Source organism: Rhinoderma darwinii, chromosome 6 (assembly GCF_050947455.1).
Source record: "Rhinoderma darwinii isolate aRhiDar2 chromosome 6, aRhiDar2.hap1, whole genome shotgun sequence".
Lineage (NCBI taxonomy): Eukaryota > Metazoa > Chordata > Amphibia > Anura > Rhinodermatidae > Rhinoderma > Rhinoderma darwinii.
The window spans coordinates 110203641-110226595 of NC_134692.1; the positions used below are offsets into that span (position 1 = coordinate 110203641).

The 22955-nt window shown below is 47.8% G+C and overlaps 1 protein-coding gene across 12 annotated transcripts in view; it reads left to right on the forward strand.

Annotated features, from left to right (window-relative positions):
- CLEC16A (C-type lectin domain containing 16A) overlaps positions 1-22955 on the forward strand; it is a 327820-nt gene that overhangs the window by 68152 nt on the left and 236713 nt on the right. For all 12 annotated transcript variants that reach the window (XM_075830097.1, XM_075830102.1, XM_075830099.1 and 9 more), the window contains one exon: positions 16866-16979. In XM_075830097.1, coding sequence (XP_075686212.1) covers positions 16866-16979 — 114 coding nt within the window. The remainder of the gene's footprint in view (positions 1-16865; positions 16980-22955) is intronic.

Genomic DNA, 22955 nt, shown 5'->3' on the forward strand with positions numbered 1-22955 from the left:
GAGTGCATCAGGGTATACCTACAGGTTTAGGATATATGAAAGAAAGGCCACCCCCAAACCAGACTGCATCCTGGACTACAATAGGTACATGGGAGGGATGGACTTGTAAGATCAAGCCCTGAAGCCCTACAGCGCCATGTGGTGTGGTATAAGAAGCTGTCCGGGCACATCATACAGATGGCATTGTACAATGCGTACATGCTACGTCGATGTGCAGGCCAGACGGGAACTTTCCTGGAATTTCAAGAGGTGATTATCAAGAACCTAATCTTTAGGGACCAAGAAGGGGGGGCACCCAGTACTTCTGGAAGCGAGCCCACACGCATCGTACCAGGGCAACACTTTCCAGGAGAAGTTCCCCAAACTGGCAAGAAGGGAAAAAGTCAAAAGAGGTGCAAAGTCTGCTATAAGAGGGGGTAAGGGAGGACACAATATATCAATGTGACACGTGTCCCGAATAACCAGAGCTCTGTATGAAAGTGTTTTAAAATTTATCATACATCCCTTGGTTTATAATTTACCCCAATTTTACTTACCCTGATGCACTCCACACAGCTTATCCCCCCTCGTCTTTCCCCTCTGGGCCCTGCTGTGTGTCCAGGCAGCTGATAACAGCCACATGTAGGGTATTGCCATATCCGGGAGAACCCACATTACAGTTTATGGGGTGTAGGTCTCCGGTCAAAATGCTCACTACACATGTAGATGAATGCCTTAAGGGTGTAGTTTTTAAAACGGGGTCACTTCTTGGGGGTTTCAACTGTTCTGGTACCTCAGGGGCTTCTGCATACATGACTTCGCACTAGAAAATCCCCAGTAGGCCAAATGGTGGTCCTTTCCTTCTGAGCCCTCCCATGGGCCCAAATGGCAGTTTATCACAACAAATGGGGTATTGCGGCCCTCAGAACAAATTGCGCAACAGAATGGGGTATTTTGTTTCTTGTGAAAATAAGAAATTTTCAGCCAAAACTACATATTATTTGAAAAAAATAATTTTGTTTTCATTCCCAGCCCAATTCAAATAAGTTCTGTGAAAAAACTATGGGGTCAAAATGGTCACAACACCCATAAATGAAGTCCTTGAGGGGTGTAGTTTCCAAAATGGGGTCATTTGTGGTTGGTTTCTATTGCTTTGATACCTCTGGGCCTCTGCAAATGCGACATGGCACCCGAAAACCAATCCAGCAAAATCTGGACTCCAAAGAACACACAGCGCTCCTTTCCTTCTGAGCCCTCCCATGGGCCCAAACGGCAGTTTATCACCACAAATGGGGTATTGCCGCACTCAGGACAAATTGGGCAACAGAATGGAGTATTTTATTTCTTGTGAAAATAAGAATTTTTGAGCTAAAATGACATATTATTGGAAAAAATATATATTTTTTTAATTCCCAGCCCAATTCAAATTAGTTCTGTGAAGAAACTATGGAGTCTAAATGGTCACATTACCCATAAATGAATTCCTTGAGGGGTGTAGTTTCCAAAATGGGGTCACTTCTAGTGGGTTTCCATTGCTTTGATACCTCTGGGGCTCTGCAAATGCGACATGGCACCCGAAAACCAAACCAGCAAAATCTGTACTCCAAAGAACACACAGCGCTCCTTCCCTTCTGAGGCCTCCCATGGGCCCAAACGGCAGTTTATTGCCACAAATGGGGTATTGATGCACTCAGGAGAAATTGGGCAACAAAATTGAGTATTTTGTTCCCTGTGAAAATAAGAAATTTTGGTAAAAAATTACATCTTATTGGAAAAAATGTCATTTTTTTAATGTCACAGCCCAATTGAAATAGGTGCTGTGAAAAAACTGTGTGGTCAAAATGCTAACAACAACCATAAATGAATTCCTTGAGGGGTGTAGTTTCCAAAATGGGGTCACTTTTGGTGGGTTTCCATTGCTTTGATACCTCTGAGGCTCTGCAAATGCGACATGGCACCCGAAAACCAATCCAACAAAATCTGGACTCCAACAAACATATAGCGCTCCTTTCCTTCTGAGCCCTCCCATGGGCCCAAACGGCAGTTTATCACCACAAATGGGGTATTGCCACACTAAGGACAAATTGGGCAACAAAATGGGGTATTTTGTTCCTTGTGAAAATAAGAAATTTTGATCACAAATGACATTTTATTGGAAAAAATGACATTTTTTTTCATTTCAGAGCCCAATTCAAATACGTGCTGTGAAAAAACTGTGCGGTCAAAATGGTAACAACAACCCTAAATGAATTCCTTGAGGGGTGTAGTTTCCAAAATGGGGTCACTATTGGGGGATTCCTACTGTTTTGACACCTCAACACCTCTTCAAACCTGGCATGCTGCCTAAAATATATTCTAATAAAAAAGAGGACTCAAAATCCACTAGGTGCTTCTTTGCTTCTAGGGCTTGTGTTTTAGTCCACGAGCGCAGTAGGGCCACATGTGGGACATTTCTAAAAACTGCAGAATCTGGACAATACGTATTTAGTAGTGTTTCTCTGGTAAAACCTTCTGTGTTACAGAAAAAAAAATGAATAAAATTGAAATTCAGCAAGAAAAATGAAATTTGCAAATTTCACCTCCACTTTGCTTTAATTCCTGTGAAATGCCTGAAGGGTTAAAAAACTTTCTAAATGCTGTTTTGAATACTTTGAGGGGACTAGTTTTTAAAACGGGGTGTTTTATCAGGGTTTCTAATACATAGGCCCCATAAAGCCACTTCAGAACTCAAGAGGTACCTTAAAAAAAAGGCTTTTGAAATTTTCTTAAAAATATGAGAAATTGCTGTTTATGTTCTAAGCCTTGTAACGTCCAAGAAAAATAAAAAAATGTTCAAAAAACGATGCCAATCTAAAGTAGACACATGGGAAATGTGAACTAGTAACTATTTTGTTTTCAATAGTTTTTTATTAAACAGTTTTTTGTAATATAATAATAACACAGACTCGCAGAGTCTCAACTTTTGCATATCAATAATACAATTAAACAAAGTATTAGACCAACATGGTCTCCAATAAATCTCACATTATATATCATTCATGATGTCAACACTTCTGCCAAATATATAGTATATAAATGTCTTCATTACTAACATAGGTAACCAATCTTGACATCACATTGCTTTATAGAGAACCTTAACATGGCCTCTAAGGAAAAAATATAAGAGAGAAAAACAAAACACACTCAATAAACAAAAGAAGGATAAGGAGGGGGGGAAGGAAAGGTGTAGGGTAGAAGGGTCTCCTAACCATCTCTATGTATTCACGAAAATGTGTGGTTCCTCCATGGGTCCCAAATGGCATCAAATTTGTCTAATGTACCCGCCAGCAGATGTGTTAGGCGGTCATTAACCATTATCCATGAGATCTTAGCGATCAACATATCCATAGACAACGTGGATGTTCGCCAGGCCCTAGCAATAGTTATTTTAGCTGCCAAAAACACATATCGGAGAAATTTACATGCGGGGGCCCGAACCTCGGGAATAGGACCGCATAGCAGAGCCGTAATCACATCCCTGGGGGGTTTGACTTGGATCACTGTGTTAATAAGCTGGTATACCTGGTTCCAAAATGTGGCAACCACTGGACACTCCCATAGAATATGCATTAGTGTACCCTCCGCACCACATTGTCTAAAGCAGTGCTTATCCACCAATGGGTTAAAGCGAGCTATACGAGTAGGGACCATATACCATCTCATTAATACTTTATAACCCGCTTCCACCAAGGATGTATTGATAGATAGTTTTGAGGTCGTACATGCCATCTCCCGCCACTGCTCCAATTCCACTCCCGTACCTAAATCGTGTTCCCATCGTGTCATGTAAGGGAGTTTACCTTCCGGAGTAACCAGATCGGAATATATCGTGGAAATTTTATGTCGTAAGCCAGAAAGCCAACACAGCCGTTCAAAAGTGGTCAATGTGCTGATGTCCCCCCTCCTGGATTTCCAGTTCAACAAGAAGTGGTGTATCTGGATATATCTAAAATGCTCCGATGGGGGCATCGAGTGTGAGTCCTTAAAGTAATCCAGAGTTCTGATGTCCCCCCCTACAAAAAAGTCCTTAATCCTGTAAAACCCCTTATTGAGCCACCACCGGAATTCCATTCTACGCAGACCCGGAGGAAAGGCAGAATTACCCGTGATGGTCATGAGCGGATTATGGGGTGATTTAATATGGAATCTCTTTCTAAGCGAGTCCCACAGCTGTAACATCTGAGAAAGCACAGGGGAGAGAACCGGAGGCCTGTCCGAGGACTCCATCCACAGTAGCGTTTCCAGCGGGAAACTGGTACATGCGGCCGTCTCAATTTGCGTCCACTGGGGGCAGTATGGTCTCGCATACATATCTGTAAATTGCGCCAGACGTGCTGCGTGATAGTATTGTTGGATATTGGGAACCCCCAGACCCCCCGCCGTTTTAGGGGTGAATAAAGTTTGTCTCTGTATTCTCGGTCTTTTAGAACCCCAAATAAACCCCATGATGAGCCCTTGGATTTGTCTAAGCGCCTTCTGAGGGACCACAATAGGGAGCGTGCGAAAATAATATAGCAATCTGGGCAATATCGTCATTTTGATGGAGGCAATGCGGCCAAACCATGAAAGATTAAGAGGGGACCATCTAGTGAGATCCGTAGCTATTTGTTGAAAAAGTGGAGGGAAATTGTCCTCGTAAAGGGACTCTATGGTAGGCGTCAATTTAATACCCAAATACGTCAATCTACGTGCATCCCAATGAAAATCAAAGTTAATTTTTAGGAGCTTCACTACCCCTATTGGCAATGTAAGATTCATTGCCACCGACTTGGAGTGATTGACCTTAAGCCCAGACAGCTTGCCAAACTGATCAAGAATATGAAAGAGATTCGGCAATGATGTGAGAGGTGTCGATATGAAAAGCAGTATGTCATCCGCAAACAAGGCACATTTGTGTTCTACTCCTCCCACCTTCACCCCCCTAATGTCGGGAGAATCTCGTATGAGGTTGGCCAATGGCTCAATAGCCAGCGCAAACAGGGAAGGCGATAGCGGGCACCCCTGTCTCGTTCCTCTGCATATTGGAAAAGCTCCCGACATAAATCCCCTAGAATTTATTTTTGCTGTAGGAAGACAATATAAGATCTTAAGAATAGACAAAAAACCCGTACCGAAGCCCATTCTCTCAAGGACATAAAACAAATAGTCCCAGGATAGCGAGTCAAAGGCTTTCTGAAGGTCAAGGCTTAATAACATACTTTGACGTCCGGAAGTGCCATCCCACCCCGAACGAACAGCTGAGATAATGTCCACAGCCCGTCTCGTCTGGTCTTCCGCCTGGCGGAGGGGTATAAATCCCGCCTGATCCTTATGTATATATGTGGCTAGGAATGAATTCAATCTAACCGCCAGAATTTTTGTCATAATCTTAAGATCCACATCAAGAAGGGATATCGGGCGATAGTTAGCCTGATCTGTATGATCCTTATGAGGCTTGGGGATAAGATGTATATAGGCTAGATTCGAAAAAGGGGGCAAATTGTTACCCTCCCGATAAGCATTGAACAATTCAACCATGTGCGGGGCCAGGACCTCCCTAAAGTGTTTGTAATAACCTGAGGAAAACCCATCTGGCCCCGGGGCTTTGTGAGCCTTCAGATTTTTAATAACATCCAATACCTCCTCCAATCTAAATTCAGCATCCAGTGTTTCTCTATCCCCTTGGGAAAGTTTAGTAGGGAATGTTTTTTCCAACAAGACCCTAGCCTTATTTTTATCAAACTGAGGTGGAGCTGAGTACAACGCTGAATAAAAATCCTGAAAGGCCTTTACAACTTTTGTGGGATTCTGTGATAAAGATCCATCCGCCAATCGCAGTTTCGGTGGTGTTGAGGTGTTAAATCGGGGCGTGAGGCGTCTAGAGAGTAATGTTCCCGGTTTATCCCCTTGTGTAAAAAACTTATGTTGTGACCAACGCAGACTTTTTTCCGCCCAACTTGTCAGACATAAATTTAATTCTGTTCTAGCTTCTGCTAATTTTGCTTTAATAACTGCTGAGGGGTCTGTTTTAAATTTCTTAGACAGGTCCGCAAACTTCCTCTCCTTTAACGCCAGAACCTCCTTCAACCGTTTCTTATTACGCGAAGCTATCTGGATGAATTTCCCCCTAATCACTGCTTTGTGAGCCGCCCAATTGGACATAATTGAGGTGTCTGGTGCCTTATTAAGTAGAAAATATGTGTCCAATTCCCTTTGGATTTCTTTAACTATCTCCTGATCCGATAGTAATGACTCATTCAATCTCCAAGAGGAGATAGGCGGTCTCCCACATAAATCTGACAACCGAACCACAATCGGGTCATGATCAGACCAGGGTGTAGCTAAAATCCTAGCATCCGTGACCTTAGGGAGTAAGCTAGTTGACATCATAACATGATCAATACGGGTGTGGATATTATGGGCTGAGGAGAAATAAGTATAATCCCTTGCTGTGGGGTTAAAATCCCGCCAGACATCTATGACGTCCACCGAATGGAAGAAACGTGCTACTTGTATGCTGGTTGACGTAGGAGGTATAAGTCGCACCCTGAATGCGTGGTATTTATCCATGGACGCGTCCAAGGCGATATTAGAATCCCCACCCATGATTATCGGGCCCTCTATCGATGAATGGATCTTGCGCCACATACCCTGGAAGAACGCCGGTTGATTGGAGTTCGGGGCATAGTAGTTAATAAAGGTTATTGGAGATTCATGTAACAGACCCGAGACCAGGATGTACCTGCCATCCGGGTCAGAGATCGTGTTGTGAGGTGTAAACGGGACCGACCGAGACAACCATATGCCCACTCCCCTGTGCTTAGTAGAGGCACTAGCCAAAAATTTTTGTGAGTAGTGTTTATGAAAGTACGATGGAGCAGAGGAGGTAGAAAAATGCGTTTCCTGTAAAAATAGTATATCAACATGAGAGGATTTATAATACAAGAAAGCTTTTCGACGCTTGATCGGGGAATTAAGGCCCTGCACATTATGTGTGAGTAAGCTAAAGGTTTTAGCAGATTCCATGGCCGCCATCATAGAGCAGGAGGTAGAACCATGTGCGTGTTAGGATCCCGCCATAGAGACAAAGGTCAGAAATAGGAAAGAAAGGAAAGGGAAGGGGGTAAAAGACAGAACAAAAATAAGACATACACAAGATATCAATAGTACCGAACATAGTCTACCGACTAGGCAGTCAAGGAAGACTGCTAACAGGGGGACAGCAGACCGTCGTGAAGGCACAGCATTTCCGAAAATATATATCCAGACATTCAACCCCTTAACCTATATCAACCCTGAGCATAATAGGCATTCACATGTTAAATATAAGGTAAAGCAAACTTTCATATTTTTAAAAAAAAACAAAACAAACATATCTATAGCCAGAGTACCAACTCACTGCGAACTTGACCCATCCAAACCCTTCCTCGCCTTTTTCGGGTCAGCTTATAAACAAATTTCCATTACTATAAGTGGGAGTCCAGAGAAGCAAAAGAAATCCCCACATCCCCCCCAACGTATGGATCCCCGGCTCCCAGTCCGCTGAGAACTGCAAATGGCGGTATCCGGCTGAAATTCAGCCTCCGTGCTGCTTGAAGACATCTCCGGCCGATATGAAGAATAAAGAAAGAGAAAGAAAAAGAAACTATCTGCTTCTATAATCGACCTCCTTTCCGTCATGTCGGATTCAATTGTTGCCGACGAGATTCCACCCTCTGTTCCCGAGGAAACTCTGGACGGCCTCCTTGGGTACGCCATATTGGTGACAACGGGGGATCCCGTATGGGGAGTCGGGAGGAACTGGCTTTATCCTGGGGTGGTAGAATATGTAAGTCCCTCAGCAGGTCCTCTCCCTCCTGTAGCGTAGAGAAGCCATATTGCCTATTATTGCGCATGAAGAGGAGACGAAATGGGAATGCCCACCGGTATGGAATCGCATGGTGTTTGAGGGTCTGCAGAATAGGGCGAAGCATCCGCCTTTTTTGAATGGTTTGGGGAGCCAAATCAGCATATATCTGAACCGCTGTATTATAAATGGTGATCACCGGAAGCTTCCTAGCTCTTTCCATCACCTTCTCCTTAATCGAATAATAGTGGAGTTTCACTATAATATCTCTGGGAAGTCCATCCCTCCTCATGGCCGTCAAAGCTCTATGGGCCCGGTCAATTTCCATATGTGATTCCGATATATCAGGTATCAAGGTAGTGAGTAGCAGGCGAACCACCCCCGGTACCTCCGTCTGAGATTCCGGGACCCCTCTGATCCTGAAGTTATAGCGTCGAGAACGATTTTCCAGGTCCTCAATTCTGGTGTTCGCTTCCTCCAATTGCTCCTGCAGATCCTCCATAAATCTAGTATTCTGGTTAACTCTTGCAGTGACTGAGGTCATTTTGGTCTCAATAGCCTGCATATGCGCCCCCACTTTGTGTAAATCTTGATGTACCGCGGCTATCTTGGAGCTTATTTCCCCCATCTGAGCTTGCATGGCTCTTGATATGCAGGAAAAGATGGCGTCCTCTGTCAACCCGGAAGTAATGGCCGGCTGCATGGGCGAGTGCTGTGAGACGTGAACGGGCGCTAATTGCGGCAGTCCCAGGTCTGGGATCGGGCCCTCTTCTTGTAAATCCTCCTGTGCCTGCAATAGTGATGTGCTGCTATTTTCCCGCAGGAGCACAGGATAATCCTGTGATAACACCGCCGAACTGGATTCTATCTGTGTCCCCTGCTGCTGCTGCAGCAGGCCTTGCTCCGCCATGTTCGGCGCCGCCATCAGCATATCTGCCACGGACCTCTGAGCCTGGGTTTGCTTACCCCTTCTTCCACTCCCTCTGGCCATAGGTGGATGCCCGAACCTCTAAGGTACCTCTCCTTTCTTTTATGGGTCTCGATGTCTGCTGTTAGCGATATATATGCTGGATTGCCTTCACGAGGTGCGGAGCCTGGTTAGAACGCGTCCACCATGTTCAGCTGCGCGCATGCGCCCCCCCTAGTAACTATTTTGGGTGGTATAACCGTCTGTTTTACAAGCAGATGCATTTAAATTCTGAAAAATGCAATTTTTTCAAAATTTTCTCTACATTTTGAAATTTTTCACCAATAAACACTGAATATATCGACCAAATTTTACCACGAACATGAAGCCCAATGTGTCACGAGAAAACAATCTCAGAATCGCTTGGGTAGGTTTAAGCATTCCGACGTTATTACCACATAAAGTGAAATATGTCAGATTTGAAAAATGGGCTCTGAGCCTTAAGGCCCAAACTAGGCTGCGTCCTTAAGGGGTTAAAGTCAGGATTCATAGAAAACACCAATTTTTCCATTGTTTTTTATATTATTTTTTTACGGCGTTCACCGTGTGGGTTAAATAATGTAATCGCTTTATAGTCGTGGTCGTTGTGGACGCGGCGATACCAAATATGTGTAAGGCATCATTTACACGAGCGCAATATACGCGCGTGCTTTTCACGCGTGTCGTACGCACCTATATTAGGCTATGGGGCAGTGCAGACAGTCCGTGAGTTTTGCGCAGCGTGAGTGCACTCCGTAAAACTCATGACATGTTCTATATTTCAGCGTTTTTCGCGCATCACGCACCCATTGAAGTCAATGTGTGCGTGAAAACTGCGTAGGTCGCACGGAAGCACTTCCGTGCGAACTGTGTGGTTCGCGCAACAGCTGTCAAACTCCGAATGTAAACAGAAAAGCACCACGTGCTTTTCTGTTTACAAACATCCAAACGGAGTGTCAAAATGATGGCGGCTGCGAGAAAATCTCGCAGCCGCGCATCATACACGGATGACACACGCAGCTGTTAAGTGCCTTTTGCGAACGCAAAACGCACACGCTCGTGTAAATCAGGCCTAACTTTTTTTTTTTTGTTTTTTTTCTTCTTTTCATTGTAAAGCAGTTTGTAAGGGGAAAAAGTGGGTTTTTCATTTATTTATTTTTTTCACATTTCATCCGATCGCCTTTATAATACACTGCAATACTTCTGTATTGCAGTGTATTACTGCCTGCCCGTTTAAAACGGACAGGCATCGGATTGGCCATGCCTCTGGCATGACCTAGCAGGCATTTACAAAAGGCAGACCTGGGGGCACTGGCGTAGCTATAGGGGTCGCAGCGGTCGCAATTGCAACCGGGCCCCGAAGCCAGGGGGGCCCATGGCCCCCCGCACCACATCAATAAAAATGTACTATAGTAACTCGGGCCGCGGGCCCCTGTTACTATAGTAACATACTTTACTTACCTTCCTGTTTCCGGATCGCAGCGGAGGTCCTGACGTCAAGCGCTGTGCGCAGCGCATGACGTCACAGCGCTATGCGCCGCGCACAGCATCGAGACGACAGAACTCCCGCCGCGGCCGAAGAGGAAGGTAAGGTTAGCCCTGACTGGCGGGGTCCGACTCCCGGGACCCGCCAATCAGCTGTTTTGAAGGGGCCGCAGCACTCGTACGAGAGCTGCTCCCCTTCCTGTCACTTCATTCCGGTCACACTGTGAATCCGTGTCGGCGATTCACAGTGTGGGCGAGTAGTGAAATGAAGGGAAGCAGCTCTCGTACGAGTGCTGCGGCCCCTTCAAAACAGCTGATTTGCGGGTCCCGAGAGACACATCAGCTATTGATGGCCTATCCTGTGGATAGGCCATCAATGTTTATGGACTGTACAACCCCTAAGCTTACGATGTAGCAGGCTTAGGGGGCCCATGAGACAGGATCACAGATTGTGTGATCCGGTCTGCTGGGCCCTGTATCTAAGCCAATCACATGGTAGGCTTAGATACATGGCCCATGCGTGATCCTGTCTGCTGAGCACTGTATCTAAGCCAATCACATGGTAGGCTTAGATACATGGCCCATGCGTTATCCTGTCTGCTGGGCCCTGTATCTAAGCCAATCACATGGTAGGCTTAGATACATGGCCCATGCGTGATCCTGTCTGCTGGGCCCTGTATCTAAGCCAATCACATGGTAGGCTTCGATACATGGCCCATGTGTGATCCTGTCTGATGGGCCCTGTATATAAGCCTACCACACTGTAGGTTTAGATACAGGGCCCCAGCACACAGTAATCTTATACTGTATAAGATTACTGTCTGCTGGACCCTGTATCTAAGCCTACGTTGTGGTAGGCTTAGAAACAGGGTTCCACAGACCGTATCACACATGGGCCCTGTATCTAAGCCTAACACGTGTTACTAATCGTTTTTCTTGTGTGTTTTCTTACAGGTTCGGTCGTTGGACTACGGCGGATTCCAGGACTACTTCGATGACGGCTTTTTTTTTTATTATCAATAAAATGGTTAATGAGGGTTGTGTGGGTTTTTTTTTTATTTCAATAAAATATTTTTTCTATGTCTTTGTGTTTTTTTTTTAAACTATATTACTACCGCCTTAGTAATGGCCGCCGGCTGATTGACAGTATCCATTGATAAGGCAGGGCTTAGTGTTAGCCGATGCAGAGGCTAACACTAACCCCCTTTATTACCCCGGTACCCACCGCCACCAGGGGTGCTGGGAAGAGCCGGGTACGATCCAGTACCTGACCATCTGTAGTGATGGTTGGCCACTGGGGTGGCCGCAGGCTGGTATTATCAGGAGGGGAAAGGCCAGATACAGTGGCCCTTCCCACCCTGGTAATGCTAGGCTGCTGCTGCTTTATTGTATCTGGCTGGTTATGAAAAATGGGGGGGACCCCACGTCATTTAAAAAAAAAATAATAATTATTGGAAAGAACGATGTGGGGTCCCCCCCAATTTTCATAACCAGCCAGATACAATAAAGCAGCAGCAGGCAGCATTACAAGGGTGGGAAGGGCCACTGTATTTGGCCTTCCCCAGCCTAATACTACCAGCCTGCGGCCACCCCGGTGCCTGCCCGTCACTACAGATGGTCGGGTACTGGTTCGTACCCAGCTCTTCCCAGTACTCCTGGTGGCGGTGGGTACCGGGGTAATAATGGGGGTTAGTGTAGCCTCTGCACCGGCTAACATTAAGCCTCGCCTTAGTAATGGAGGTTGTCAATCAGCCAGCGGCCATTACTAAGGCGGTGATAATAAAGTTTAAAAAGATACAAGCACATAGAAAAAATATTTCATTGAAATAAAAAAACACAACCCTCATTAAACATTTTATTGAGAATAAAAGAAACGCCGTCATTGAAGTCCTCGTATCCGAAGTCCAACAACCGAACCTGTAAAAAAACACAAACACACAAAAATAATCAGTAACACAAAGAAGCAAAATTATTATTCTTACCTATCCTGGGTCCAGCGCTGGAGTCGCAATGTCAGCGAGTTGGGCCCTGTATCTAATCCAATCATGTGTGATACTGTCTGATGGGCCCTGTATCTAATCGTATCTTGTGTGATACTGTCTGCTGGGCCCTGTATCTAATCCTATCATGTGTGATACTGCCTTCTGAGCCACTGTATCTAATCCTATCATGTGTGGTACTGTCTGCTGAGCCACTGTATCTAATCCTATCATGTGTGATACTGTCTGCTGAGCCACTGTATCTAATCCTATCCATAGTTTATAGGGTCGTAGTGCTATAGATATGCTATGCTGTCTCCTATACACACTTTTTTTTTGGGGCGGACACATATGTATTGGGGCTATTTCCCCTGACATTTTAAGCCCCGAGGGTATGTCCACACGGCAGCGTCTGTTACGGCTGAAATTACGGTGCCTGTTTTCAGGAGAAAACAGCACCGTAATTTCAGCCGTAATGGCATGTGCAGGCGTCTTTTTCGCTGCGTCCATTACGGACGTAATTGGAGCTGTTTTTCTATGGAGTCCATGGAAAACTGCTCCATTTACGTCTGAAGAAGTGACAGGCAGTTCTTTGACGCGGGCGTCTTTATTACGCGCCGCCTTTTGACAGCGGCGCATAAAAAAAAATGACCGTCGGCACAGAACATCGTAAGACCCATTCAAATGAATGGGCAGATGTTTGCCAACGCTTTTGAGCCGCATTTTCGGACGTAATTCAATGCTAAAACGCCCGAATTACGTCCGTAAATAGGGTGTGTGAACCCAGCCTTGGTGACGCCCCGGCTGCTAGTGCTGCATTGTTGGGTCACTTAGGAGACCCAGCGATGCAGCTGAAAGCTGCGGACCGTCGGCCATGAGAAGTTTGCAGGGGGGGGGGGGGGCGAGCCCAGTAAGAATTTTTGCATCGGGGCCCATGAGCCTTTAGCTACGCCCCTGACGACAGGTCCTATATTTCTGCGTTTCTCGCGCATCACGCACCCATTGAAGTCAATTGGTGCGTGACAGTCACGCGCACCACACGGAAGCACTTCTGTGGGACACGCGTGATTCGCGCAACAGCAGTGAAAAGTATGTTTGCAAACAGAAAAGCACCACGTGCTTTTCTGTTTACAAACATCCAAATGGAGTGTCATAATGATGGAGGCTGCGCGAAAATCACGCAGCCGCACATCCTATGTGATGACACACGGAGCTGTGAAGTGCCTTTTGTGTACGTAAAACGCCACGTTTTTGGCGTGCGCAAAAACGCACATGCTCGTGTAAATCCGCTCTAAATGCCCTTTTACACCAGCTGATAATAGGCCGGTGCAGCGAGCGCTGATCAACAAGACATCGTTGATCAGCGCTGATTTGCTCCTGTCACACGGAGCTATGGATGGGGACGAGCGGTCGTTACTCCATTATTATCATGTCGGCAGCGCGTCACCCTGTTAACACAGGGAGATGTGCTGCCGTCAACGATAATATTTTACTTTTTTAAAACGATACGACCAGCAGATGATCGAATTTTCGCTTACACAGGGCAATTATCGGCAACGAGCGTTCTATGCAGGGGCGTAACTAGGAAAGACTGGGCCCCATAGCAAACTTTTGACTGGGGCCCCCCCTCTGCTGGGTATCACACAACCCCCCCCCCCCCTTGTAGATAGTGCCTCCCTATAGATTCCACCACACAGCGCCCCCCTATAGATAGCACCATACACAGCCCCTGCAGATAACGCCATACAGCCCCCCTGTAGATAACGCCATACAGACTCCCTCTGTAGATAACGCCATACAGCCCCCCTGTAGATAACGCCATACAGACTCCCTCTGTAGATAACGCCATACAGCCCCCCTGTAGATAACGCCATACAGCCCCCCTGTAGATAACGCCATACAGCCCCCCCTGTAGATAACGCTATATAGCCCCCCCCCCCAAAAAAAAACGTCCTATAGTTTGTCCTACAAAAGACATGCATCCCCTATCCACAGGATAGGGGATACATGTGTGATCACTGGCAGCGATAAGGAGAACGGGGGACCGAAAGTCCCCCGAAGTTCTCCATGACTAACCTCGGACTTCCGGCGTCTGCACAGTTCAATAAAAATGAAAGCAGCGCTGGTCACGCATGCGCACAAGCGCGACCGGCGCTCCATTCATTTCTACGGAGCTGCCGACACAGACCCCGGAAGTCCGAGGTTTGTCATGGAGAACTTAGGGGGGACTTTCGGTCCCCCGTTCTCCTCATCGCTGCCAGCGATCACACATGTATCCCCTATCCTGTGGATAGGGGATACATGTCTTATGTAGGAACAACCCCTTCAGTGGCGTCGCGCTGTAGCAGCCATAGCGGCTGCTAGCGGAGCCTGCGGCCATGGGAGGGGGCCGTGCCGGCGGGTGGCACGGGCCCCCTCATGCTGCAGGCCCTGTAGAAGTCACTACGGCTGCTATAGCGGTAGTTACGCCACTGCGTATAAGTTTGTACGGCGTAAAACTACAGCTCCCAGCATGGCCGGAACAATGGTAAGGATATGCTGGGAGATGCGGTTTCACAAAAAAAATCCTATCACCATCATCTCGCTGCAGATCATACAGTGACAACAATACTGATTAGAGGCAGAATAAACATTTACATTAAGTGACTCACCGGTGACGTCTCAGATTCTAGTTCTTTTCTTCTCCCTCCGGTTCAGACATCTATGATGGATTTCTCCCGGCCATGACCCATTTCTGCAGTTTTCCGTTTAGATGTCTTCAGCTTCTCACTTTTAAAACATTTCTGCACCTATAAAACGAAGTTAAAATTCTCAACACATCTAAATATAACTGTCACAAACACACAACATGTCCCCTGTAGATAGTGACCTACATAGAAGCCCCTGTAGATAGTGCCCACATATGGACTCCAGAGCTGCAAGGCAATAGTGCTAACCACTGAGCCACCGTGCTGCCCTACATATAGCTTCCTCTATAGTTAGTGCTCCACGTATAGCCCACCTCTGTATATAGTGTCTCACATATAGCTCCCCCTGTATATAGTGTCCCACATATAGCCCACCCCTGTAGACTGTGCACTACATATAGCCACCCTGTTGCTAGTGCCCCACAGGTAACCCACCCCTGTATATAGTGTCCCACATATAGACCCCCCTGTATATAGTGGCCCACATATAGACCCCCCTGTATATAGTGGCCCACATATGGACCCCCCCTGTATATAGTGGCCCACATATAGAGCCCCCTGTATATAATGGCCCACATATAGAGCCCCCTGTATATAGTGGCCCACACCCCCACATATAGACCCCCCTGTATATAATGGCCCACATATAGAGCCCCCTGTATATAATGGCCCACACCCCCACATATAGACCCCCCCTGTAGCTACTGCCCCACATATAGACCCCCTATATATAATAGCCCACATAAAGATGACCCCCCCCCCCCCCCCATAGATAATGGCATTCACATTTTTATGAGGGGAAAAAAAACAAAAACTTGACATACTCACATTCTCCGGTTCCCACGCTGTTCACTGGCGATGCAGACATGCTCTCTTCTGAGCATGTCTGCAGGAGTTGAACGAGCGTCCTCCAATGACGCTGATTGGCGGGGCAGAATGACTTGCCCCGCCAATCAGCACCTTCCAAGCATGGAAGCGGCGCGATGATGTCATCGCGCCGCTAGCCAATCAGTGTCATTGTAAGGCACTGGATGGTCAGGCACGGAACATGCCCGGCCATTCATGTATTTGGCTGCCGCTAGCACTGGGGCCCCCTCCGGTGCTAGCGACACCTACAGGCATGAGATGGCCTGTGTAAGGCTCGGCGTCGCGGGCCCCACAGTAGCGACGCTACCGCTGTAGTAGCCATAACGGCTGCTAGCGGCGCCACCGGGCCCCCTCAAGCCCCGGGCCCCGTAGCAGCCGCTACTGCTGCTACCGCGGTAGTTACGCCACTGGTTCTATGGACACTTGTCTGCCCGATAATCGGCCAGTGTAAGGCTGGATTCACACAGTAAAATTTTTTGCATCGGGGCCCATGAGCCTTTAGCTACGCCCCTGGCTGGGGGCCTTTATTAGGCCCCAGCTGCCATCGGAGACGCGCGACGATCTTATCGCTGGGTGTCAGTGGGATGAGAGGGACCTCCCTCCCCCTCTCCAAAACCACTCAGATGCGGCACTCGCTATTGAGCGCCACATCTGAGGGGTTAAACGGGTGAGATCGATACTAATATCGATCTCACCCGTTCGAGCAGGGATGCCCCCAGCGCTCAGCTACCTCTGGTAGCTGAGAGCAGGGAGATTTAATGGCTCCCTGCTCTGTTTAATTATTCTCATGCAGCGCCGTGAAAATGCGTATCGGCAGTCATTAAGGGGTTAATTGTTTGCCTTCATGAGAAAACTTATTTAATAGAAAAATGAAATGGGTTATTCACATGAACGTTACATAACGAGATATAGGATGCCATGGTTTTTAAAATAATGTTTTTCCTTTTTATCGCTACTTTCAAGCATTGAATATCCTGTTTCTTATTGTTCTTTATCTGTAGCAAGCCTCAGACTGTCATTCAGGTCATAATATATTTAATGATTTTTTTTCCATGCAGGTGTTTTTAACAATACATTACGCGCCTTTGGTTGACTCGTTGGCAGATGTCATCTTAAATGGCGACCTCTCTATGTTTTCATCGAAACCAGAACATGATGTTCAACAAAGTTGCGTAAGTGGAAACCTCAATATTTCTTCAAGCAGTTGTGAAAGTTTCTTGATAAAGTACAGCGCTGTGATGCAGGTTATATTTATATCTTGGTGTCATTGACCTGACTCTTCCAATATCCTCTCAAAATGCCTTTCCTTGGTAGTGTGCAGGAAGTCTCTGCAGTCAGCTGGATGAATGTGTTTATCTTCATTTTTATCCTCTCATTAACTCCACGACTTTACAGTAAATGTAAAAATTGCTTATTAAAGAATTAAAGGGCATGGAGGCCAAACTTACTATAGAATGCTAAGAGCATATTATGGGCATGATCTGCAGAGCAGTACTGGGATACAACAGAGAATAAATAGAAATAAGTATGAAAAGCAGTGGTGAGCCAGCTATTCGGTTACCCTTTTACCAGTGATCTGTATATATTGAGGTGCAGGAGAAACACCAATTTTGTATTTTGCACCTCCACTTTCATCCTTGCATATCTGAAGCCTTTTTCTTACGTTCGTGACGACATTATGACTTCCTGAATAGGGAACTCCAAAGTCCAACAGGGCAAATTGTTTTGAGAGTTTAATTCGGTTACTTGTCATGTTATCGATCTTGTCCGCTGCATGTGAATTGAGTTTTGTTGAATTTGTGAAACTGTTGATTTGTTAAAACCCTTTCACATTAGTTCAGAGTTCTTTTTATGTGGAAACCACGTCGGAATCAGTGGCAAAAAAAGTCTGAAACGATCTCCCATTGATTTCAATAGGAGGCGGAGGGGTTTTTTTTTTTTTTTCGTGGCGGCTTTTAGCCGCTCGTGGTAAAAAAAAAAAAAAAGTGCGGCTTCCTCTTTCTTGCCACAGTTTCGCCTCTGACCTCCCATTGAAATCAATGGGAGGCGAGGGGCATGGCTTGGGCATGGCGGTGTGAGGACATGTTTCTTTGGAGCTCCGGACCCATCTTGTACGGGCTCACTTACCTGATCCCTGCACACGATGACAAAGGGGAGAAGTCGTAAGAGCCACTCGGTCACTCCTGGCGCCTCTTCTATCAGCCGGTACCTTCGCTCCACGCAGGACGGAGCTTCGCCGCAGCGTGCATCCATTCTTCCTTCAGGCCGCAGTCGGACCCCGCCACCACGTGGGCGCTCGCCGCCTTGCTGGGCCGGTAAGTCTACACAGCAGCTCCCTGGTCCCCGGATCTGTCATCAGAGGTAGCTCAGGGAGCAGCAGGCTTTCAGGGGTCTGTTCCCCCGGCTCCGGCAGAGGACTTTCCCCCCTTCAGCTCCAGCATGCGTCTGGGCAGGGAGAGGACCGCATGGCCTCACAGGGCAGTGCAGTCACGGCGCCATCTTGGCAGGCCGCCCCGCAGCAGTCTCTCTCTCTCCAGACTTACAGCAGCTTAGTCAGGGGAAGCCTGCAATTTTGAGGGGTTCGCTCACTGCGCCAGCGGGATTGGGGGACCATCAGACGGTTCATTCCTTGAGGCCCCCGCTTTCAATGGAATGGACTCTCGCAGAACTATGGAAGATGGTGAGGGTATTCCCCACCAAATCCGATCTGGACATACGCCTCTTGCGGTTGGAAGAGAAGCATAACAAGGCCATTGGCGCGGTCTCACAGGAGGTACGCTCCCTGGCCGCAAGGGTAGAGACCTTAGAGCGCCAAAATTCTGTTCACACTATGGACATCTCGGTTCTTACCCAAACCATGGACACTCAGTCCACTCAAATGCGAGACTTTTCATTGCATCTGGACGATGTCGAAAAAGGGGGAAGAGAAAGAACTTGAAATTAAGGGGCATTCCGGAATCTGTGCTCCCGCATGGTTTATATGATGCGGTGACGCATATCTTTAAGAAGCTCTTGGACAGGCCACGTGATATGGCCATTGAGATGGACAGAGTGCACAGACTGGCAGGCCCACGGGCTAGAGATGGTAATCGTCCGCGGGACGTCATATGTAGAGTTCATTTCTACAAACCGAAAGAGGACATCGTACGGAAAGCATGGGAGAAGGGGACCGTTCCCTTCAATGGTTCGGAAATCACCGTCCTGACGGATCTTTCCAGACTGACCCTCTACATGCGGAGGACCGTCCGCCCTTTGCTGGAGGCCACTAAGGCGGTGGGAGCCACCTACAGATGGGGACACGCATTTCATATAATTCTCCGCAGACAGGGGCATTCGTTTGCTGTCCGGTCCCCGGGGGACCTAGAGGAGGCCTTTCGGTTTTTGGAGATTTCCCCGGTTCGGATACCGGACTGGACAGAACCCCCGGAAGCACTCTTCACCAGAGGAGGTCCTTAACCTGATTATGTGCGTCCCCACCCGCCTCGCTCCAGAGATGGGCCAGGTGATTTCCGGATCCTCGGATGGTGTTCTCCACACAGAGACTGACTTTTCATATTTGCACACGAAGTCGAGTGCTCCACTCGGGGGCCTAGACCACGGTTTGCCTGTTATTTGCACTTAACCCCCCTTTTTTCCGCAGGGTCCCATCAGAAGATACAGAGGTCGGCTTTGCTGGTGAATTTGAACAGGACATTTTTGTTCAGTATGTTGCCCAAGGGTTGCACAAGTGGGGATCTACAGCTGGTCAGTCAAGCAGGGGTGGGGAGGTTGCAACGGTAGTTGAATGGGTGGGTCCGGGGTTCCGCTGAGCTTCATTTGTTATTGCTAGTTTTACTGTTATCATTTTTGAGGAATTTTGTCTGTGACGCCGCTGCCATTCTTTGTTCCCCACTAGGGTCACGTGTAGCTGTATCGCAGTCGGAGGGTATTTTCCTTCTGAGGGCGACACAGCCCACGACGAGTTGTTGAGGGGTTTTGTACTCCGCTAGTAGAGGGGTAGTGCGGTCCATTGCTCCGGAACTTTGTGTCCCCGTGAAGAGGTCTTTTTCTTTTCCTTTCTCACGCTCTCTTCCCTGGGAGCATCTGGAGACGCGCACTGATGGAGCAGGCAGGTACCTCTTCGTGAAAGGTAGGCTGGCTAATACCTTGTTCACACTGGCCTTGTACTATCTCCCTAACACTGGTCAGGTTGCATTTCTAGAGAGGGTTTTGGTAGCGTTGGATGACTTTCTGGAAGGCACTCTGATATTGGGGGGAGATCTGAACACCACTTTGGATCCCACGTTAGACTCCTCAAGAGGGCACTCGTCCTTATCCAGAGCGGCTCACCGTCGTTTGCGTCGGTTGTTCAAAGAGCACCAATTGGTCGACACATGGCGGCTCATGCATCCCTCGACCAGGGACTACACTTCCTTCTCGGCTCCTCACAACTCATACTCCAGATTAGATTACTTATTTTTACATCACTCCCACCTTCCTGACCTCTCCTCTGCCACCATAGATGACGACAACATCACATTTTCTGACCATGCTTTTATCACTCTCTCCCTTACCTTGCCAACAAACCACCCTCGCTCCTGGCAGTGGCGTTTGAATGAATCGCTCCTGCAGGACTCGACGGTGGTCTGGGACATCCAAAGAGATAGTAGCAAAATATTCTGCGAGAACGCCTCGCCGGGGGTTGACCCGCTTTGCATTTGGGAGGCACATGTGTGTGGTGCGCGGTTCCTTCATTCGTATTGGTGCCAAATTAAAGAGGGAACGGACGGCTCACCTCAGGGACCTCCAGAGCCGCATACACAGGTTGGAACAGTCACATAAGGTCTCCCAGGATCGGGTGGTAGGGGCGGATCTGGGGCAGCTGAGAGAGCAGGTCTTTCCAAGGCTAGGGCCTCCTTAGTTAAATGCAGACGGCACTTCTACGAGTTCAGTAATAAACCTGGTAGGACTCTGGCAAGGGCATTAAGGAAAACACGTATGCGCACCTATGTCCCTCAGGTACAAGCCCCACACAATCAGCGTCTTCAGCTTCCACATGACATCTTGGAGGCCTTCTGTGGCTATTATCACTCTCTTTATAATCTTCCTGGGCCCCCCCTTCCTTGGGTGGAGGGGGCCACTTGGAGAGGATTGAGTCGTATCTCCGGTCCTCAGGGATGAAATGTATCCCCCAGGAGGCTATTTCTGCACTGGAGGCTCCTATTTCCCCGGAAGAGTGGTCCTGGGCACTGAAGGACTCGCCAACTGGGAAGGCACCTGGCCTGGACGGGTTACCTTTACATTATTATAAGGCCTGTTCGGAACTGCTCTCCCCTCATTTCCTACAATCATTCAATTCACTCACGAAGGGGAGGACTCTTCCTAGGGACACATTGAGGGCCCTCATTACGGTGATACCCAAAGAGGGGGAGGATCCATCCATGTGCCAGAATTATCGTCCCATATCGTTGTTAACTGTAGATCTGAAGCTGTTTGCTAAGATTCTGGCCCATAGGATGACCCCACTACTACATAATGTGATACATAACGACCAGGTGGGCTCCATGCCGTTAAGGGAAGCTCGAGATAACACTACGCGGGCAATTAACCTGATGTATCAGGCGGACACCACGGCCCTGCCCACTTGCTTCCTCTCTACGGATGCGGAGAAGGCCTTCGACAGAGTCAGCTGGGATTTTATGTTGGCTACATTGCGGCATATGGGGCTGGGCTCACATATGATGCAGTGGATTTCGAGTCTCTATTCCTCCCCCACGGCACAGGTTAAGGTGAATGGCCACTTCTCCTCGCTCGCTATCTCAAACGGCACGAGGCAAGGTTGTCCATTGTCCCCCTTAATTTTCATCTTGTGTTTGGAGCCCTTTTTGTGCCACATTCGCTCCAACCCAGACATAGCGGGTGTATCTTTGGGAGGACGGTCCCACAAGGTCGCCGCTTATGTGGGTGACCTGCTCTTTTTTCTCACCGCCCCCAGATTCTCCTTGCCCAACCTGATGGCGGAGCTGAGTAGATACTCGAAACTTTCAAACTTCAAGATCAATTACCAGAAATCGGAGGCTCTTAATATCTCGTTGCCACAGTCCCTGGTGGATGAGCTGTCGGAGTCATTCTCCTTTAAGTGGGCTAGAGATTCCCTTAAATACCTGGGGGTCCGTCTGACAGGAAATCTATCTCGCCTTTACGCAGTGAATTACCCTCCGCTTCTTCAACGTGTGAAGAGCGACTTGGATTCCTGGACGACGGGCACCTTCACTTGGTTTGGTAGATGTGCCATATTTAAGATGAACATTCTGCCACGGATTCTGTATCTCTTTCAGGCCTTGCCAGTACACGTCCCACGCCCCTTCTTTCAAGCCCTGTTGTCCCTACTCCACAGATTCATATGGGTGGGGAAACCAGCACGCATTGCTTGGTCCATGCTTTTTCGTGCCAAGTGTGACGGCGGCATTCTATCTCTCGGATTTTGTCTATCACCAGGCCTCACATTTGCCACAAATATTGGACTGGTTTAGACGCACTGAGGTCAAACAGTGGGTGTCCATGGAACAGACCTTTTTTGAGGTTCCGTTGCAGGCATTGCCCTGGTTGGGTGCACACGTCCCACTCTCGGCACGAACGCTTCCGACAATAGGGCCCACCCTGGCGGTCGCGTCCCGGCTCTTCCCTCGGAAAGAGATCTCTCCGTTCCCCTCACCCTAGTTTCCTATCTTGGGCAATCCTGCATTTCCACCGGGACAGGAGGGGGACCCCTTCCGACACTAGCGGAGGGCGGGTAAGGGCTACGCCGTCAATTTTAGACAGGATTCGGCATGGATGACTGGCTCACAGCTGGCATCTTCGTCGGAATCCATCTCCTTTACTTATGGCAGGTCACCCAGTTAAGACACTTCATTACATCCCTACCTAACCCACAGGCATACTCACGAGATAGCTCCCCTTTCGAACTCTTATGCAGGGGCACGGCCACGGTTCGTCACTCATTGTCCAGACTTTATGCGCTGCTGATCTTTCCATCTACTCTTACCACACCGTTTATACTTCAGTAGCTGGGAGAGGGACTTAGGTCTCACATTTACTGCGGAGCAGACGGACCGTCTGTTTACTATGACACATAAATCCTCCATGGCTAGCAGATTTCCAGAAGAGGG